At 33.8% G+C, this 16,142-nt stretch overlaps 3 protein-coding genes across 6 annotated transcripts; 2 read left to right on the top strand and 1 right to left on the bottom strand.

Annotated features, from left to right (window-relative positions):
• Positions 1-2,080: 2,080 nt before the first annotated feature.
• Positions 2,081-5,291, bottom strand: LOC123195468 (glyoxylate/succinic semialdehyde reductase 1-like). Its single transcript, XM_044609178.1, has 8 exons — positions 5,030-5,291; positions 4,731-4,841; positions 4,522-4,623; positions 3,840-3,941; positions 3,319-3,434; positions 2,739-2,817; positions 2,492-2,662; positions 2,081-2,376 (listed from the first exon to the last, which is right to left on the bottom strand). Exons 1-8 carry the CDS (start codon positions 5,132-5,134, stop codon positions 2,296-2,298), a joined length of 867 nt encoding a protein of 288 aa, XP_044465113.1. The 5' UTR covers positions 5,135-5,291; the 3' UTR covers positions 2,081-2,295.
• A 2,933-nt stretch (positions 5,292-8,224) lies between these two features.
• On the top strand, positions 8,225-11,078 carry LOC123196705 (1-(5-phosphoribosyl)-5-[(5-phosphoribosylamino)methylideneamino] imidazole-4-carboxamide isomerase, chloroplastic). Of its 2 annotated transcripts, none has more exons than XM_044610793.1 (7): positions 8,225-8,590; positions 8,665-8,872; positions 9,153-9,238; positions 9,653-9,754; positions 10,080-10,213; positions 10,414-10,462; positions 10,714-11,078. In XM_044610793.1, the coding sequence occupies exons 1-7, from the start codon at positions 8,438-8,440 to the stop codon at positions 10,888-10,890; spliced, it is 909 nt and encodes a 302-aa protein (XP_044466728.1). In that variant the 5' UTR covers positions 8,225-8,437; the 3' UTR covers positions 10,891-11,078. The 2 variants fall into 2 exon arrangements, with proteins under 2 accessions (XP_044466728.1, XP_044466729.1); XM_044610794.1 differs by having other exon boundaries at positions 8,449-8,590; positions 8,762-8,872.
• A 1,051-nt stretch (positions 11,079-12,129) lies between these two features.
• LOC123196703 (adenine DNA glycosylase) lies at positions 12,130-16,142 on the top strand. 3 transcript variants are annotated; one of them, XM_044610792.1, is made up of 9 exons: positions 12,130-12,603; positions 12,816-12,875; positions 13,416-13,535; positions 13,602-13,699; positions 14,143-14,684; positions 14,832-14,938; positions 15,268-15,376; positions 15,479-15,515; positions 15,642-16,142. In XM_044610792.1, exons 1-7 carry the CDS (start codon positions 12,172-12,174, stop codon positions 15,364-15,366), a joined length of 1,458 nt encoding a protein of 485 aa, XP_044466727.1. In that variant the 5' UTR covers positions 12,130-12,171; the 3' UTR covers positions 15,367-15,376; positions 15,479-15,515; positions 15,642-16,142. The 3 variants fall into 3 exon arrangements, 1 of the variants encoding a protein (XP_044466727.1); XR_006497724.1 differs by lacking the exon at positions 15,479-15,515 and having other exon boundaries at positions 12,131-12,603; positions 15,268-15,478; XR_006497725.1 differs by having other exon boundaries at positions 12,131-12,603; positions 15,268-15,823; positions 15,909-16,142.

The raw sequence follows: 16,142 nt of genomic DNA, 5'->3' as shown, positions 1-16,142 counted from the left end.
CTCTTTTCTTTTCTCTTTTCTTTGTCATAAAAAAACACACCCAAATATCTCTTTGTATAAATCTAATGTTTGACTGAATTAAGAACCCAAACAAAAACTAATGACACCGACATTAGCCTAATCATACAAGCAGCTACCACATCACTTTCCTCCCCTCCCCACGTCATAGCCAGCTCCTTCATGATTTGATTCAGGTTTGAACATATCTTTGTTTAAGCTTAATTCAGATTGAATCCTCCCCTAATAGGGTGGATTTGGGTAATTGTGAAAAAAATGAGTATCTGCGTAGATTTCTTAGTATTCAACATTGTTCAACCAAACCAGTTTTACTGATATCTCGAATTAATTCAGAGGTTTAGAAAACATACTTATATCTTGATGTTTCAATTACAAACAATTACCTTTTGTCGCCACACAATTTCATCTTTTTATCCAAATTTAATGACATAAATTAGGAATAAATTTTAACTGAACTAAGTTAAACCAAACTTAGAGTTTGTTTGAATTTGATTTAATTCTATATATACCCAACTTAAACTTATTTGAGTCGACATAGAATGTTCTAAAAAAGTTCCCACAAAATAAATAATATTACTGATAAAATAAACATTATCATCAAAGAGGTAAATGACCCACATTTAAACTAAGTTGAAGTTTTAATTTGAATTTAACTTGTTCAAACAAAATAATGAATTTGAATCAACTCAACTAAGGCTCAAATCCACTCTATGTTATAAACACCTCTTTTTTTTTTTTTCTTATGTCATACAATAAAATAATTATTCATAAATAAAAAACTTTAGCAGTAAATGTTAGATTTGAATATATCTAAAACAAAATATTATTTATTGACAAGAGTATTGCCAAGGTATTTTTCTAATTCAGTATAAGTGATACTTCATGGCTATTTTATTATTATTCCACATTTCTCATTTTACTTATTTTCTAAAAACATAAATCACTAAATTATGAGAAATTATTAAAACCTTCCTCCTCCATATTAAGCAAAACCTTCACTTATCTATCTTGCGCAATGAAATTTGATATCAAAATTAATATATCTCTACTCTATATTAAGATTATGTGTACTTACTTTTAAATACATAAATGAGAATTGTGTTATCATATGATTAAATAATTTTGAATTAAAGATAAAGTAACATCTAATCATATGATAACATATTATATATGTACTCATTTGTATTCTCGAAAGGGACATAACATTGCTCATCAATAAATATCAGGATTACAAATTTACCCCTACATAAGTTTCCATTTTGTATTATTTATTACCCAATGGGACAATGGTAAAAATGAATTTTAACTTATTTTTACATGTAGTATTATAAGTCATGATATACATGATGTTACAGGGCTTGCATGTGACTGCCCCACGAATGGATGTCTTGGCATACCCTCCAGTTTGCGGGAAATTGGGCTGTGGAGAAGCTCTGAGCTCTTCAAAAGTCGTGCGCATTTTCTTGAACCTCCATGTTGATGGAACTCTTGTTTGTGTCATTAACCATTCAGAATCCCTTATTAACATGGCCTAGTCTATAATTCTATGTCATTAAGCTCTTGCTTCTACAGCTAGGCCATTGAATGCAATATGAATGTGCATGAGCAAGTCCATCTGGACCAGTTGAAGCTGTACACCCCGGTTTAGTATATGAAATTATATGCAATATTACCTGGCAACGCTATACAACTACAGCTTGAATGATACTAATTTTGGAAAGCCAAAGTTTCTCCTCAAGGATCTGAACTACCCTGCATTTGCAAATCAAATTGAAAAGTGCAATCCCTTCAATATCGAGTTCCGCTTAAGGTTAGAAATGATTGTCTCCCAACTCGGCTTCGAAGCCAATAAAAAAAGAAAAGCACATATCAAATTTAAAGCTAGTTTAATACTCAACACTCTCCTTCAAGTCCTTAGATGGGAAAGCAATCTTTAGTGGTAACTTGGCCAGGGGAGCATTATCAGGAAATTTAATCTCTTCACGGTTTGAGGATCCCCATTGTTGTCTTCACACACATTGCTTGAAATTACTTTGCATCATTTCAACGAAAACAGGGAAAATTTTATAATTCTATCATGGATTATAATTTCACATTGATCAAAAACGTTCATTACACAGCCACGGAGATAAGGAACTAGTAATCCAACGAGAACATACTACATGAAATTATTGTATCTCAATGATCACAGCCATCACAGTTGTTGAAACTCTGAGCCACCTTACATTAGAAGCAATAACTTTGAAGTTGTTAAGCACAAAGTATGGCTTCAAGCGATCAATTAGGACCCTTCACGGCCTCATAAACAGCAGAAAAGTCAAGGTCCCCCAATCCCAAGTTTCTGGCCCTTTTGTAAGTCTACACAAGGTATATTTACATCAGATTCACGTGTATTCTGGCCAAAATCTTCATCCCAATTGCATACTTAATAAGTTTTTATTATAGTCATAACGAAGTTGAAAGAAGAACTAACCTCATTAGCAGCTGCTGCTACTGGCATCGATACGGCATTTTCATCTCCAAGAGCAAGAGCAAGTCTTATGTCCTTCTGCTGATGTTTAAGAGGGAAGGCAGGCGAGTGATTGCCCTGAAGCATACCAGGACCTTTCCCCCTGAACATAGGATTAGCAATACCACCAAGATCCTGCAAAACATTAACTAATCCCAATTAGCTCAGTACCAATATAAATTAGCACAGAAGTGCTGAGCAACTGTCTCACCAGTACTTCAAGTAAACTGCGAGGGTCTAGTCCACTCTTTTCTGACAGTACTAGCCCTTCAGAAAATGCATTCATCATACTGCAATGAACAAAATAGATAAAACTATTATTCAAAACACTTCAAAATGATGGTACTCAAAGATACAACACCAATGACTAATAAATAAAGTCTTTGGAAATTTGTTAGCAGGCTGTGCTTCGTGTAAATTTTATAGCACAAAATCAAATTGTTTGCCAATTTCAAAGTTATTAGCAATCTGCAAGTATCTGAAAAGAAATTTCGTTGTAAGAATAGTTCTCCACTTCATGGAGACTGGATATTATCATTCTGCCTACTCTGCAGCAAGCCAAGTAACTTGTTTCAATAACAAAATTATCCAGGATTGAGGATTATTATTCCATAGTCACAGTCAGGTAATCTAAGGCTTAGGTTGTTAAATCATGATTTCTCAGGCTGAAAGAAATAAAACTAAAAATACAAGCATAATAGGATGTTACCATCTAATATATTACTATACCAAAAACTTCGTGCTGGCTCATTGAAAATTAAAAATTACATTTGTTTGAAAAAAATCATTACCAGCCCATTATCATGTTGACAACAAGTTTCATTTTCGCTCCATTTCCAATCTCCCCCAAGAAGAAAGACTTCTTTCCGATTACATTCAGAGCTGGAATTGCATCATCATAGAGTGCCTACATTAGAAATACATATATGATACAGTCAGCATTATCAGATAGAAAGAAAACATTTGTAGTCTTCTAAAAGTATTAGAAAAATTTAGAATCTATTTCTAGCTTCATCTTGGCCAAAATTCAAGAGTTGCATGAAAGCACATGGTAGTGTGTTAACAAAAGTGAATTCTCTGACCCTTTAGACCCACTTGTTTTATTCCTTATTTTCATTGGACAGGAAAAGTGGATCACTTGTATGACAAAAGTAAGTTTAAATGGTTACCCAACTGAGTTTCATAGGGCATTGTTCAAAAGAAAAAAATTTGGAAAATATATAGTGTCAAAATTTTATAAGCACAATACCACTCAAAACAATAATGGATTGCATATCTGCAGAGCGAGGCAAAATGGTGCATTGAATCTTACCTTCTCCCCAGCTGAAAGAATTACTAGTTGACCAGTTTCTGCAGGCTGTTTGCTACCTGAAACTGGAGCCTCAAGGAAGTGACCACCCTTAGCTGAAATTGCCTGTAGATATTCATGTTCAATAGATTCTCTTTTTTTTTTGGTTTGCTTCATCCTTGCAAAATATAATCATTTGATAGCTGAACTACCACCATATATAATCATATTGTACAAAAACAAAAATGAAATTGCCATTGACTGTGACCCCCAAGGAATCTGTTTCTACACACGTTTTTGCATTTACCAGATAGCCAAAAGAAAATAACATAACATTGACGCAACATATTAAAGATTGAAAAATTCATTGTGCGTAGTTAAGCTCCCAATTCATATATAACCCTACGAGATATGAACAACAGTGTTTATGTATCTCAAAACACCTAAAACAAGAAGCCATTTTTCTTGAGAGAATATCTGAAACTTGAAGACTTATAAATAATAATTCCCTCCTAATGTTTTTGCATCAAATTTAACTAATTCAAGATAATCTTAATCTGAATCCTATTGTCTAGCCCATCACTTGTGTGAGAGTTAGACTAATTGTCAGCAGAGCATACCCTTAAAAAATCAATATTAATATGCTGAATAATCAAGCACGGAATCAATACTCTTCTAATCTAAATGACCTCAGGAAACCACAAACCTGGCTGATCTTTGTAGAAGTTTCAGGATCAACAGTTGACATGTCAATGTAACCTTTTCCGGGGCAAATTTGCTCCAAAATACCACCTTTGTCAAACACAACCTACTCAGAATCACCATAACACATCATCCCAGTTAAAACAAATATCATATAAAACCTAAGCTCATAAAATGAAACACTGAACACCAAAAACACACAAAGTTACTGACCGAAAGTGCAGCTGGAGGATCAGCCAACATCCCAAATGTAATCTTGCACTTCTTAACTACTTCAGCCGGACTTTCTCCCACCGTAGCTCCATGTGCCACAAGTTCATTACACTACACAAAGCACCAAAAGTCAAACAAAATTATAAGGGAAAAATAAAAAACCCTTTTAGTTTACCATAGGCTATAAATCCATAACCCCAATTTCCAATATCGCTAAAACAAGCAACAAACTCTTTGCAAGATCTAAACAAAGTTAACAACTGACACAAAAAAACACTAAGTTTCTCAAAATAAAATACCTTCGACAAACTCCTGTTCCACACAGTAACTTTAAACCCATGTTGAAGGAGATTCATAGAAATGGCTTTTCCCATTATTCCTAAACCAAGAAAACCCACCTCCATTTTGCTTAATTCTTGTTACTACCCTTCTCTGCCTCCAGTGATTTTTTTCACTTTCAGACCTAGTTCTTATCTTACTCCAAATATATAATAACCAAGGAAACAATCTTTAATTAATATTTGATATCGTCAAAATCGTTTTCATTTATATTAAACTACAAGAAATAACAATCACCAACTCACCATGATGTGTACTGCATTATCACTGAAAGATTAGAAAACATACTTTATCTGAATGTGGAGTCTTCATTTGTTATTTTTAATGGACGGGTAGATGCTTGCCACGTACATTCGTGACTGTTGGTTTAGTGTGTCTGCCCTCCATTATATTTGGAACTTTGGAGTTTGGAGTCTGCAGAGCTCTGTTAGTCTGGAGGTGGACTTTCGATAGTTAATGTTTCTGGCCAATGGGCCTTGTCCACCTCTGGAGATGTTCTTCGATTATTGTCCACGTTTAGCACAGTTTTTGCAAATGACCATGGGCTTTCATGATCAATCTGGTTAATGATTTTAACCATCTTCTTGGCAAGTCATTTATACGGGAAATTAATTAAATTAATCATAATTAACTTAAATTAATCGTAATTAATCAATTTTGTAATGTTAAATGAATAAAACCAAAAGTATGCACAATAACAAAAATGCTCACGTATATAAAAGATTCTTAAATTCAATTTCAGATTTGCAAACTCACACTCCCACCCCCATATGTTTATATGAATCTCACACACCCAATACCGTGAAATTTCACCATTTTTTGGGCAGATTTGTTACCACAAAAATGACTTCAAAGGTTATTAAATTATTTCTTATCATATTTAATACCTTTTAGTGTAGAGATCTAAAGATATTGGTGTAGATTTTGGGCATTTTAGGGTTTGGTATTTCTAGTTTAGAATTTTCGTAAATAGTTTGAATAGTTCGCGTTTTGGATAAAATTTGTTAGGGGTTTTGTGTTAGATTAGGTATATAAATTTACTGATGATGAAATCGAATTCAAACATTTGAGATTGGTGACATGGTAGTGAATCGTATATCATATCATATATTAAAAACGTAATTTTTCATATTGTGTATCAAATATTGCATCATATCATATGATACGATTTTTAAAAAATGAATTCATAAAAAATTAATAAAATAATAAAAAAATCAAATTGGCGTGTCATTATTTTGAAAAATAACACAAACATCCTTAAAATTTTAAAATTTCTTATACTACATTATCATTTTCTTTAAAAAATATATCGATTTATATTAATAATATGTATTGTATCGTATGATACATCTACTATATTGTGTTAATTCAAACGATACGTCTACTATATTGTATTAATTCAATATATCTCATGATATGTACCATTTTTTATTTATATCGTATTGTACTTATAATATGTATTGTGTATCATAAGATACTGATAATTATAATTGGAGGCGATTCGATCATGCATGATTTGTAGTCACTGGGCAAATCACGCATGGTGAGAAGAGTTGAAGATGAGAAGTGTTTTTACAGGTTTTCAAACCTTCTAAGGTTTACAACACTAGACACGCAGGGCTGCACGGTAGGGGTGCTGAGGAATTATCCAATTTTTGGGGTTTAATGATATTTTTTATTTTAAAGGGCTAATTAAAAATTTTTTATTTTAGGATTTTTTAACGGGCAAAGGACTTAGTCCCACTCATTTTAGGGGGCTATCATTTTTGTCGCCATGTAGCAAACTCTTCAACTCTCCACTCTTTCCTCCAACATCAAACATATCCACACTCTTTTAACAACCTCCCCTCATTGCTTACAATTCACCCAACAAGTTAATTATATCACTGCAGATAACAAGTTTTGGTTGGTGCCACAAGGTGACGTTTTTCAATAATTAAAATTCAACTTCAAAGTTATTTGTTAACAAAGTTTTTGGAAATGTTAATGGCATTTTGAACATATTTCCATAATTTTATTTATATATATATATATATATATATATATATATATATATATATATATATATATATATATATATATATCTCTTTTATCCCTAAATTTCGATTCTAGTTTAGGTTCTTTAAGAGGTGAAATTGGAACGAATTGATTCTGTAAAATTGGAATCAGAATCTACCCAAGGGAAGGCTGATTCCGAATAGAAACTGAAACCAAAAATTGGGTACTTGTTGGAGACAGCGAAGTACGCCCCTAAAGTTTTGAAACCATGGTTAGAGATGACGAAGTTCATTATCTCCGATTGCATTGACTCTCTCTCTCAATTTATCTCTTTCTACCGACTTGTTCTCACCCACCAACGACAATGATATTCTCTGACGAAGACGAAATCGTATTTGTTGAGTGTCTTCATCTCAAACGAATTAGATGAAGATATTGTCTTCATCTGAGATCTTAGACGAAGACAACGAAGATGAGATCGTCTTCGTCAGAGTTAATCACTTTAATTGATAAGTGGAAACAAGTCAACAGAGAGATATAGCTTGGGTGGGAGGGCAAACATGGGTAGAAACTACGATTGTGGCCAAAGATGGTACCATTTTTTATGATGGTTTCAAAACTCTAAGGGTGAAATTGTTACTTTTCAAACTTTAGAAATAAGTTAGATTTTTAAACTTTGGGAAGAGAGAATGTAATAAAACTTTAGTTTTTAAATTATTTTATTAAATAACCGTTTTACTCTAAATTTTAACTAATAATTTTAATAATTTTATTTATAAGTAAGACTTTAAATTTTTAAAAATTGGAAAAAAGAAGTTTGAGATTACACCTAATCTTTGGTGGAAGCAACTTTTGGTCTAGTAATTTTGGTTATTTCCATTTAATACTAAAAATTATAATCAATTTCATTTTGGTATATGAAATAGGGTCAATGTAATTAAAAGAAAAAATATAATTTCTTCAAATTAAAAGAAAGAATTTATTAATTTTTGAAATTAAATAAAGAAAAAAATAAAATTTTATTTTTTAAATATTACTATTATTATCGCTAATAAGATTTTTTTAATAATTGACAGGCAAGGGTTCGAATTTTTAAGTGGTAGCAGATAACACACTGTCAACGGAGTAAAACCTTGGCTTGGCTGGAAATAAGTCTTTTGGACTTGTTATTTCTAATATTTTTAGAACAGAAAGTAACTTAGAGAAACCTAAGTTTCTTTTTTCATTGTAAAAGCTTCTTCAAACCCCTCTTCCGCCAGAAAAAAATTTCAGCCGCTTCTGTAAATTGAAGCCAAACCTGAAATTATTTTATACAAATAAAATCCTTTTCATTTCAATTTCCGTTGTTCCAAAATCAGTCTCCTTTCAGAATGGCCTCACTACGAGGTATAGTTTCTCCTTCTCCAAACCAAATATTCCTTAACAAAAAACTCAGTGGCTCATCAAAGATTAAACTCCAGAATGTTTGGCGCCGCACCGTTCGATGCGCAGTTGGATTCCGTCCCTGCATTGACATACACAAGGTAATTTCCAACCTTACTAAATTTTTAACTCTTTTTTGTTGATTGGCTTACAGTTTTTGAGTCATTTTGATTAGGGGAAAGTGAAACAAATTGTTGGGTCAACACTTAGGGATTCAAATGATGATGGGACAAAGCTTGTAACGAATTTTGTATCTGATAAATCCGCTGCAGAGTTTGCGAATATGTACAAGGAAGATGGGCTTACTGGTGGCCATCTTATCATGATTGGAGCTGACCATTTAAGTAAAGCTGCTACCATTGAAGCACTTCATGCCTATCCTGGTACCTATTTACCCTTTGAGAAATTGAATTTCTTACTTTTTCTTGTATCAAACTGTTTTCAGGTTTTAGTATTTACAGGAGATTGTATCTCTTTTGTAAAGAAAATTGATCACATATGATATATGTTTTATGCAATCATCAAGCAATGAAAGACGTGTTCTGGGCCTGTTTCCATGAAAAAAATAACATAAACCCTCTTTTTGTATTTCCTGTGAAGAATATGTTAGAACTTACAGATTTTTCCTCTTATGAACTTACTGTGAGGACTGGAATATTCTAGGCAATTTACAAGTTGGAGGTGGGATTAATCCGGACAACGCTTTGAGTTACATTGAGGAGGGAGCCAGCCACGTTATTGTTACTTCAGTATGTTGCTATTTTCTATTTTTCTTTGGCAGTTTTAAATTTGATAGTTGATATGCCTCTTCCTGTTTTGTCTTTCTTATTTACACAACATGCAAATCTAAAATCTATGTTGAAATTGAGGGGCAATTAAATTCCAATGTTTTTTTTTTTTCTACTTGCTTTTCTTCCTAATTTTATAAATTTTGGCACGTGTGCTCAAGCTGGATGCAACTGTAATAACACTTTGATATTGAGGTTAAGAAATATCCTAGGAAGATCATAACATGTTTCATTTCATATATCTTTCTGCATTAGTCTTACTTAATCTTTATTAATATTATGGCTTTTCAGGTTATTTTGTGTAGAGGATAACTCTTATGTTATATATTTCCATAGAGTACTTATTAATTTACATTCTTCTGTGGTTTATTACAGTATGTATTTAGCAATGGTCAAATGGACCTTGAAAGGCTTAAAGATCTTGTCAATGTCATTGGTAAGCAGAGACTTGTATTGGACCTTAGTTGTCGAAAGAAGGTATGGAATGATAATATACGAGTCATTAGCGAATTAGGCATATGCATAACATATTCAACCACTGATATATTGACGTTATGGCATACTTGTGGAATTTTTGTGGTTACTTAACCACATTAATGCTAAGGGGATGGGTTCTCTTATGCAAAACAGGGTATAAAAAATAATGGATGTTTGGAAGAGATATTGACATAATGGTTGAACATATATATAAAGCCAGTTCTGTTAAGGGACTCTACTTTATCATGTTAACTGACATATGAAAGTTTTAGCTTCAACTTTCTATTTCCTTAGCATTGTATTTTTTTAATTTTTTGACTTGCAGGATGGTAAATATGCAATTGTCACTGATAGATGGCAGAAATTCAGTGATGTATATCTTGATGAAAATGTGTTAGATTTTCTTGCCCGTTATGCAGATGAATTTTTGGTCCATGGTGTTGATGTTGAAGGGAAAAAGTAAGTGCTACATTGCTGCTTTTTTTAATTTTTTTTATTTTGGGGTTTGGATTGCTGCCAATCAATTGGCTTTAAGCTAGTTGTTTTTTGAAAAACTGAAGGACAAATCAGATTTTAGACTGTAATTTACAAGGATATGGTCATCTCAAGTCAAAATATTATTTTAGGAAATTCTGAGTTCAAGTTTTCATTCATTGTAGGCTCGGTATTGATGAAGAGCTTGTGGCATTGCTTGGCAGGCACTCACCGGTGGGTAACTTACTTTTGAAGCTGTGTTTATATTCATATTTCCTATTTGTCACACAGAATATCTTGTTATATTTGCATTTCTGCCTGAATATTTTCTGAATGCTTTGGATAGCTTTGTCTCTTTATTCTGTCAACACTAATTTTCCCTGATGTTACCATCTCCATAAGACTGTTACCCTTGTTTAACTTAGCCTTCAGATTCAATCTTATACAAGTATAATTTGGTGATGCATGTGGGTATTTGATGGTAGATTCCTGTGACTTATGCCGGTGGTGTGACGACAATGGGCGATTTGGAGAAGATAAAATCGGTGGGTATGGGGCGGGTGGATATTACTGTTGGCAGTGCTTTAGATATATTTGGTGGGAACCTAGCATACAAAGATGTTCTTGCTTGGCATTCCCAGCAACAGGTCTTGACAAATTAGTAACTTTTTTTGGTCTATTCGTGTAATGGTTTTATTGTTCTAAAAATAGCTGTATCGGTGGAAATTAAATGATTCCCTTCACAATTTTGTAATAACTGCTAGTAGCATCATTGTTAATTTGTAGTCTGGGACTTTTTAAATTTATGTGTAATGAGGAATACAATAGTCGTCCAATTTTACCCTTCCCATTAAGAAATTTAGAGAACAAATGTCAGGATTTATTTATTTGTTAGTGTAAACTCTGAGTGTTACATGTAAACACTAACAGATTATAGTTGGCATTATTTTGAGTTGAAAACTTTATTTTATAAACAAAGTTCCCTTTTCTTATATTTCAAAATAGATAAGTAACCATTATAGATTTTAGTCTAAAACAGGAAAATAAATACAGAACTTTGAGCAAATCATGGAGAGAATGCTGGGATCTCTCCAAGTTGGCTGAGAGATTGGGGGGATTACAAGATCAATCCCAGCTGTCTATCTTATCTTTTCTTTGTGTATAAATGTTGGCCTTGAGCCTTCATTCATGTATAACATCTTTTGAGAGAAACACTTGTGAGTGAGTGGGTATACATGTAATGATCCTTTTGTAAAAATTATGGTTAATCAATAAAAAGGTTGGAAAATTTCCTGTAAACTTTATCTCTTTATTTACTTGATACCATTAAGTGCACTTGAGCACCATCATGTTTTATTGCTTGATAATTGTCTTGTCGTTGCAAAGTTGGTTGCACTGACATCCCTGTAGCATACTGTAGCATTGTCGATTCAAACTTTAGTCGCGAAACCTTAAGCGCAGTTGAAGTATTGTTGAACCAAGTTTGGGAGAGCTTGGATGCATCACGGGTGTATTAGTGCCATTGGCGCATTGAAAAATTGGCCCTGTGACAACAGATTGTAGCTGGCATTATTTTGAGTTACTTGAAAACATTATTTTATAAACATTATAGATAAATAACCATTATAGATTATAGTCATAATACAGGAAAATAAATACAGAACTTTGGAAACAATATAATTGCATTGCATCATATTATGAACTATACATCTGTGGCCTTTTAAGAATAAGGGGGATTATTATGACTGCAGATAATAAAGTATGGCTTTAGATTTAACCCAAAAAATGTAAAAGACAAGAAGAGCGACATTAGATAACCACTCATAAAATTCAAATATTTAATTGAAATGTCTATAGAACTCCTTGCATAACATCCGACAAGTCAATTATTGATAATTACTTTGGACGACAAAGGTCCTCGATCAAACGCAAGAGAAACGCTAATGAATACAAACCCTTCACTTGTCAAGTCGCAAAAGCCCCTGTTTTGTGCGTGGTCGAGTTTTGAACTCAAAAACTTTTCACCTGCAGCTTTAACCAATGGCGCCCCGTTGATACGAAAGAGCTCACTTCTCAATCTAACAATGAACAACCCAAAAGACATTGAAGATTTGTTTAGCGATGAAGAAGTGAAAAAGATAAGAACATCTTTGTTACAATGGTACGACAAGAACCAGAGGGAGCTTCCTTGGAGATACAAAAAAGAAAGTGAATGTGCATGTGAAAGTGATATTGAAAAGGAAAGGAGAGCATATGGTGTGTGGGTATCAGAAGTCATGTTGCAGCAAACCAGGGTTCAGACTGTTATAGAGTATTACAACCGTTGGATGAAGAAATGGCCCACCATTTATCACCTCTCTCAGGCCTCTCTTGAGGTACATTAATAAAAGTTGATTCTTCTTGTTGGGTATTTTTGTCTTTGTGAAAGGGTGATTTTTTCCCCTTTTTTGTAGAGTGTTGTTTCTGAGAATGCTGGTAAAAAGGAAAAATTTCTAATTTTTCTTGTTGGGTAATCTTGTTATGGTGAATTTTTTTTTTCTTTTTAATATTCTTTGTGCATTAACATTGTTGCTCATGTTATGTGCAGGAAGTAAATGAGATGTGGGCAGGTTTGGGTTATTACAGACGGGCACGTTTTTTGTTAGAGGTGAGGGTGGTTCTTGGCTTTGATTTAATGCCTTTTGAAGTTTTCATTTGGATGGTTGAAAACACTTGATTATTGTTCATGTTATAGTGATTATTTGAATTGTCCTGGTTGTGAGAATAATTTAATAAAGCAACAGCTATTGTAACATTTTTATGGCTAACTGTCAAAAAAAAAAAAAAGAAAAAAATTGTTACTTGAGATCTTTTGTATGGAAATTTGATGCCTGATTTTGTGATCATGCGTTTTTAGATGTAGTTACTGGTTAGTTTAGGTAGTTGGATCTCTTGGCTTTGCTCGAGAGATCTGGGCATTGAATTTCAACCATACCAGGGTGGAAAGGGGCTTGATTTCTGTTTGTAAATTCAAAATCAAAAACCTTGCTTTGCTAGAGAATCAGAGCTGACATAGGTTAGATGTTCTGGGATATTAAAAATGCAAGATAGAAATTTTGGAGGAATGGGGGAAAGCCATGCACTTAACATGGAGTTTTTATTGCCTAGAACTTATTTCCGTGGCTTTAACGGTGAAGCATAATTCTAGGGAGCAAAGATGATTGTTGCTGAGGGAGGTGGGTTTCCTAGTACAGTTTCTGCCTTACGGAAGGTTCCAGGAATAGGTAACTATACGGCTGGAGCAATTGCCTCTATCGCATTCAAAGAGGTTAGCAGGTTCTGCATTCTTTCCTTAATTATGTAAGGGTAAATATTACTGAGACTTCTATTTCAGGTGGTGCCTGTGGTCGATGGAAATGTTATAAGGGTGCTTTCAAGACAGAAGGCCATTTCTGCTAATCCAAAAGACTCTCTTACCGTCAAGAAATTTTGGTGAGCATTCCTGATTGTTTTAGTTTTTATTTCATTGCTTTTTGATCTTTATGCTTGAACAATTTCAAATTTTATTTTCACATATCCTCCTTCTCTGTTTTAATTAACGTCATGGTACTCTAATATGATGATATGGATGAGCACTACAATTCATATTACCAACCCACTCCCCCTCCTTTTAGCGGTTTTACTGTGACCTGGTTTCTCTTTGATTCCTGTCTGCATGACATGTAGCATTTCTAAGCTCACAAATATTGGGGATTTGTTGTATGCTTTCTTCTTCTTGCATGAAGTTTTGTCACGGCTTATACCTACAAAGCTTATGCTCAAATGGTATCTTTATTTGTGTTGCATTCTGCCAATTGTGATCATTTTGAAAATAGCACCATGATTTTTATCAAAGCTCTCTTCACATTTACTGCATTTAAATAATTATTGAACAGGGTGCTAGCTGCTCAACTTGTCGATCCTTGCTGGCCTGGGGATTTCAACCAATCTCTTATGGAACTTGGTGCAGTGATCTGCACTCCTTTGAACCCAGACTGCACGTCCTGTCCAGTTTCAGCCCAGTGTCGTGCATTATCTATGTCCAAATATAATAACTCAGTGCTGGTCACAGATTTTCCGATTAAGGTGGTAAAAACCAAACAGAGGCATGATATTTCTTCTGCTTGTGTTGTGGAGATATTGGAAGCTGAAGATGAATCTGAGGAAAAACAACCTAACAGTGTATTTCTTCTTGTAAAAAGACCAGATGAAGGTTTGCTTGCTGGTCTTTGGGAGTTCCCATCTATCATCTTGAAAGAAGAATCTAACTTAACTAGGAGGAGGAAAGCCATTGATAGCTTTTTAAAGAAGTCATTCAATCTTGATCCCCAAAAGAATTGTAGCATAGTTTTGAGAGAAGATGTTGGAGAATTTGTCCATATATTCTCTCACATTCGTCTTAAAATTCATGTGGAGTTGTTGATATTACGCCTTAAAGGTATGAGCCTTATTACTTCCTCCTCCTTTTTCTCACCGTCTTAGAAATTTGTACACAAAAATTCTCAAATTTAAGTTGAATAAATGTATGAATTTGCTTTCCTTTCATTTTGTCTATATCCTTGTTGGGGTATTTTTTGGCATGAAGGTGGGAGGAATGACTGGTTTGAGAAACAAGACAAAGGAGCTATGACTTGGAAATGTGTGGAAAGCAATGCACTTTCAAGCATGGGATTGACATCAGGAGTAAGGAAGGTAATGTGCTAACTAAACTAATCAAATTAATGAGAAATTACACAGTAGTATGAAGTAGTGATGTGCGGATAACCCGCTTGCCTTTCTAGTACGTTAATCTTCTTTTGTGTAGGAGTTGGGATCAAAGAAAACAAGATTGTTTGAAGTCATTTTTTCTTAACTACTAATCTTCTATAGAATTTAAAGGGATTTACATGGAAAATTCAGAGAGTAATATGGTGTTAATTTAGATATGTTTTTTCTTACATATTCAATTTCTATATTTAACTTTTCTTTGATGTCGATGATTTTGCTTGCCGCTGATCCTTAAAGCTTTCTTTCCGATCCAGGTGTACACTATGGTTCAGAAATTTAAGCAGAATAAGTTGCCTGCTAGTTCCATCTCAACTAGAAAAAGAACCAATTCAAAGAAACAAAGATGTTCCTAGACTGAATCTTGTAGCAACAGCTCTTTCTTTTCACTAAATCAACAAGAAAGTTTTCTACGTTGTCTTTTCCTTTCCTATCAGAAAATCATTTTGCCTTCTCTAAAATTTGCAGGTAATGTGGTACAGCTGGCTCTCACTCTTAAAGATAGGTTGGGATCTGTTACAGAAGGCTACTTTGTGTGGCATGTTTGAACATATAAAACACAGATTTATATCAGTGTCTATTGGTCAAAATTTGTTGGTTTGTGCTCCAATTACTGTATTCTTCTGTTCAGGTAATCAAGAAATGAAACAATGGAGCCGAAGACAAGCCTTACATTTGAAATCATAGAACTGAAAGATACCTCAAGAGTCCCTTGAGCTGACAAGCCAAGAGATGTGGAGAGTGTTCATCAATTAAATTCGGAAATTTTGGACTACCAACTTGAGACATCAAACCTGCTGAATCTTTGCAGAGGTACACTAGCAATAACTTTGGTGAAGCTTCAAAATTTTGATGACCTATAATCAGACGGGTTTATAATGATTTTCATTGAAAACAGAAGCTGTCATGGGACTTGGTTTCAAGTTTGTATCATTTATGCCATAGCTGCAAAATTAGTGATAAAAAGAAACCTTATGGCGGCCAAAAGCTTCATGATCTGTAAACCCCTTATAAATTGATGCAGGAGAGTTGCTCTTTACATAGTGGGCATATGGTAAATAATTCTTCTTTAGTCTCTGATAATTGCAGGTGGCCTAAGTGTAATAAGAAGGTGGACCATCTTTGCTTAGAA

This window comes from Mangifera indica, chromosome 14 (assembly GCF_011075055.1).
Source record: "Mangifera indica cultivar Alphonso chromosome 14, CATAS_Mindica_2.1, whole genome shotgun sequence".
Classification (NCBI taxonomy): Eukaryota; Viridiplantae; Streptophyta; class Magnoliopsida; order Sapindales; family Anacardiaceae; genus Mangifera; species Mangifera indica.
Note: the sequence above shows the minus strand (reverse complement) of the source record. Positions and strands in the feature narration are given on the sequence as shown.

Bases quoted from the DNA above. Each gene is read 5' to 3' on its own strand.
- LOC123195468 (XM_044609178.1), bottom strand. From the start codon at position 5,134: ATGGAGGTGGGTTTTCTTGGTTTAGGAATAATGGGAAAAGCCATTTCT. The intron at 2,818-3,318 runs GTAATGATTTTT...TGTTCATTGCAG, and splicing joins GTCAACATGATAATGGGCTG to TATGATGAATGCATTTTCTG. The intron at 2,663-2,738 runs GTGAGACAGTTG...AATGTTTTGCAG, and splicing joins GCAGTTTACTTGAAGTACTG to GATCTTGGTGGTATTGCTAA.
- LOC123196703 (XM_044610792.1), top strand. From the start codon at position 12,172: ATGAATACAAACCCTTCACTTGTCAAGTCGCAAAAGCCCCTGTTTTGT. The intron at 12,876-13,415 runs GTGAGGGTGGTT...GCATAATTCTAG, and splicing joins GGGCACGTTTTTTGTTAGAG to GGAGCAAAGATGATTGTTGC. The intron at 13,700-14,142 runs GTGAGCATTCCT...ATTATTGAACAG, and splicing joins CTTACCGTCAAGAAATTTTG to GGTGCTAGCTGCTCAACTTG.
- LOC123196705 (XM_044610793.1), top strand. From the start codon at position 8,438: ATGGCCTCACTACGAGGTATAGTTTCTCCTTCTCCAAACCAAATATTC. The intron at 8,591-8,664 runs GTAATTTCCAAC...CATTTTGATTAG, and splicing joins CCTGCATTGACATACACAAG to GGGAAAGTGAAACAAATTGT. The intron at 10,214-10,413 runs GTAAGTGCTACA...CATTCATTGTAG, and splicing joins GTTGATGTTGAAGGGAAAAA to GCTCGGTATTGATGAAGAGC.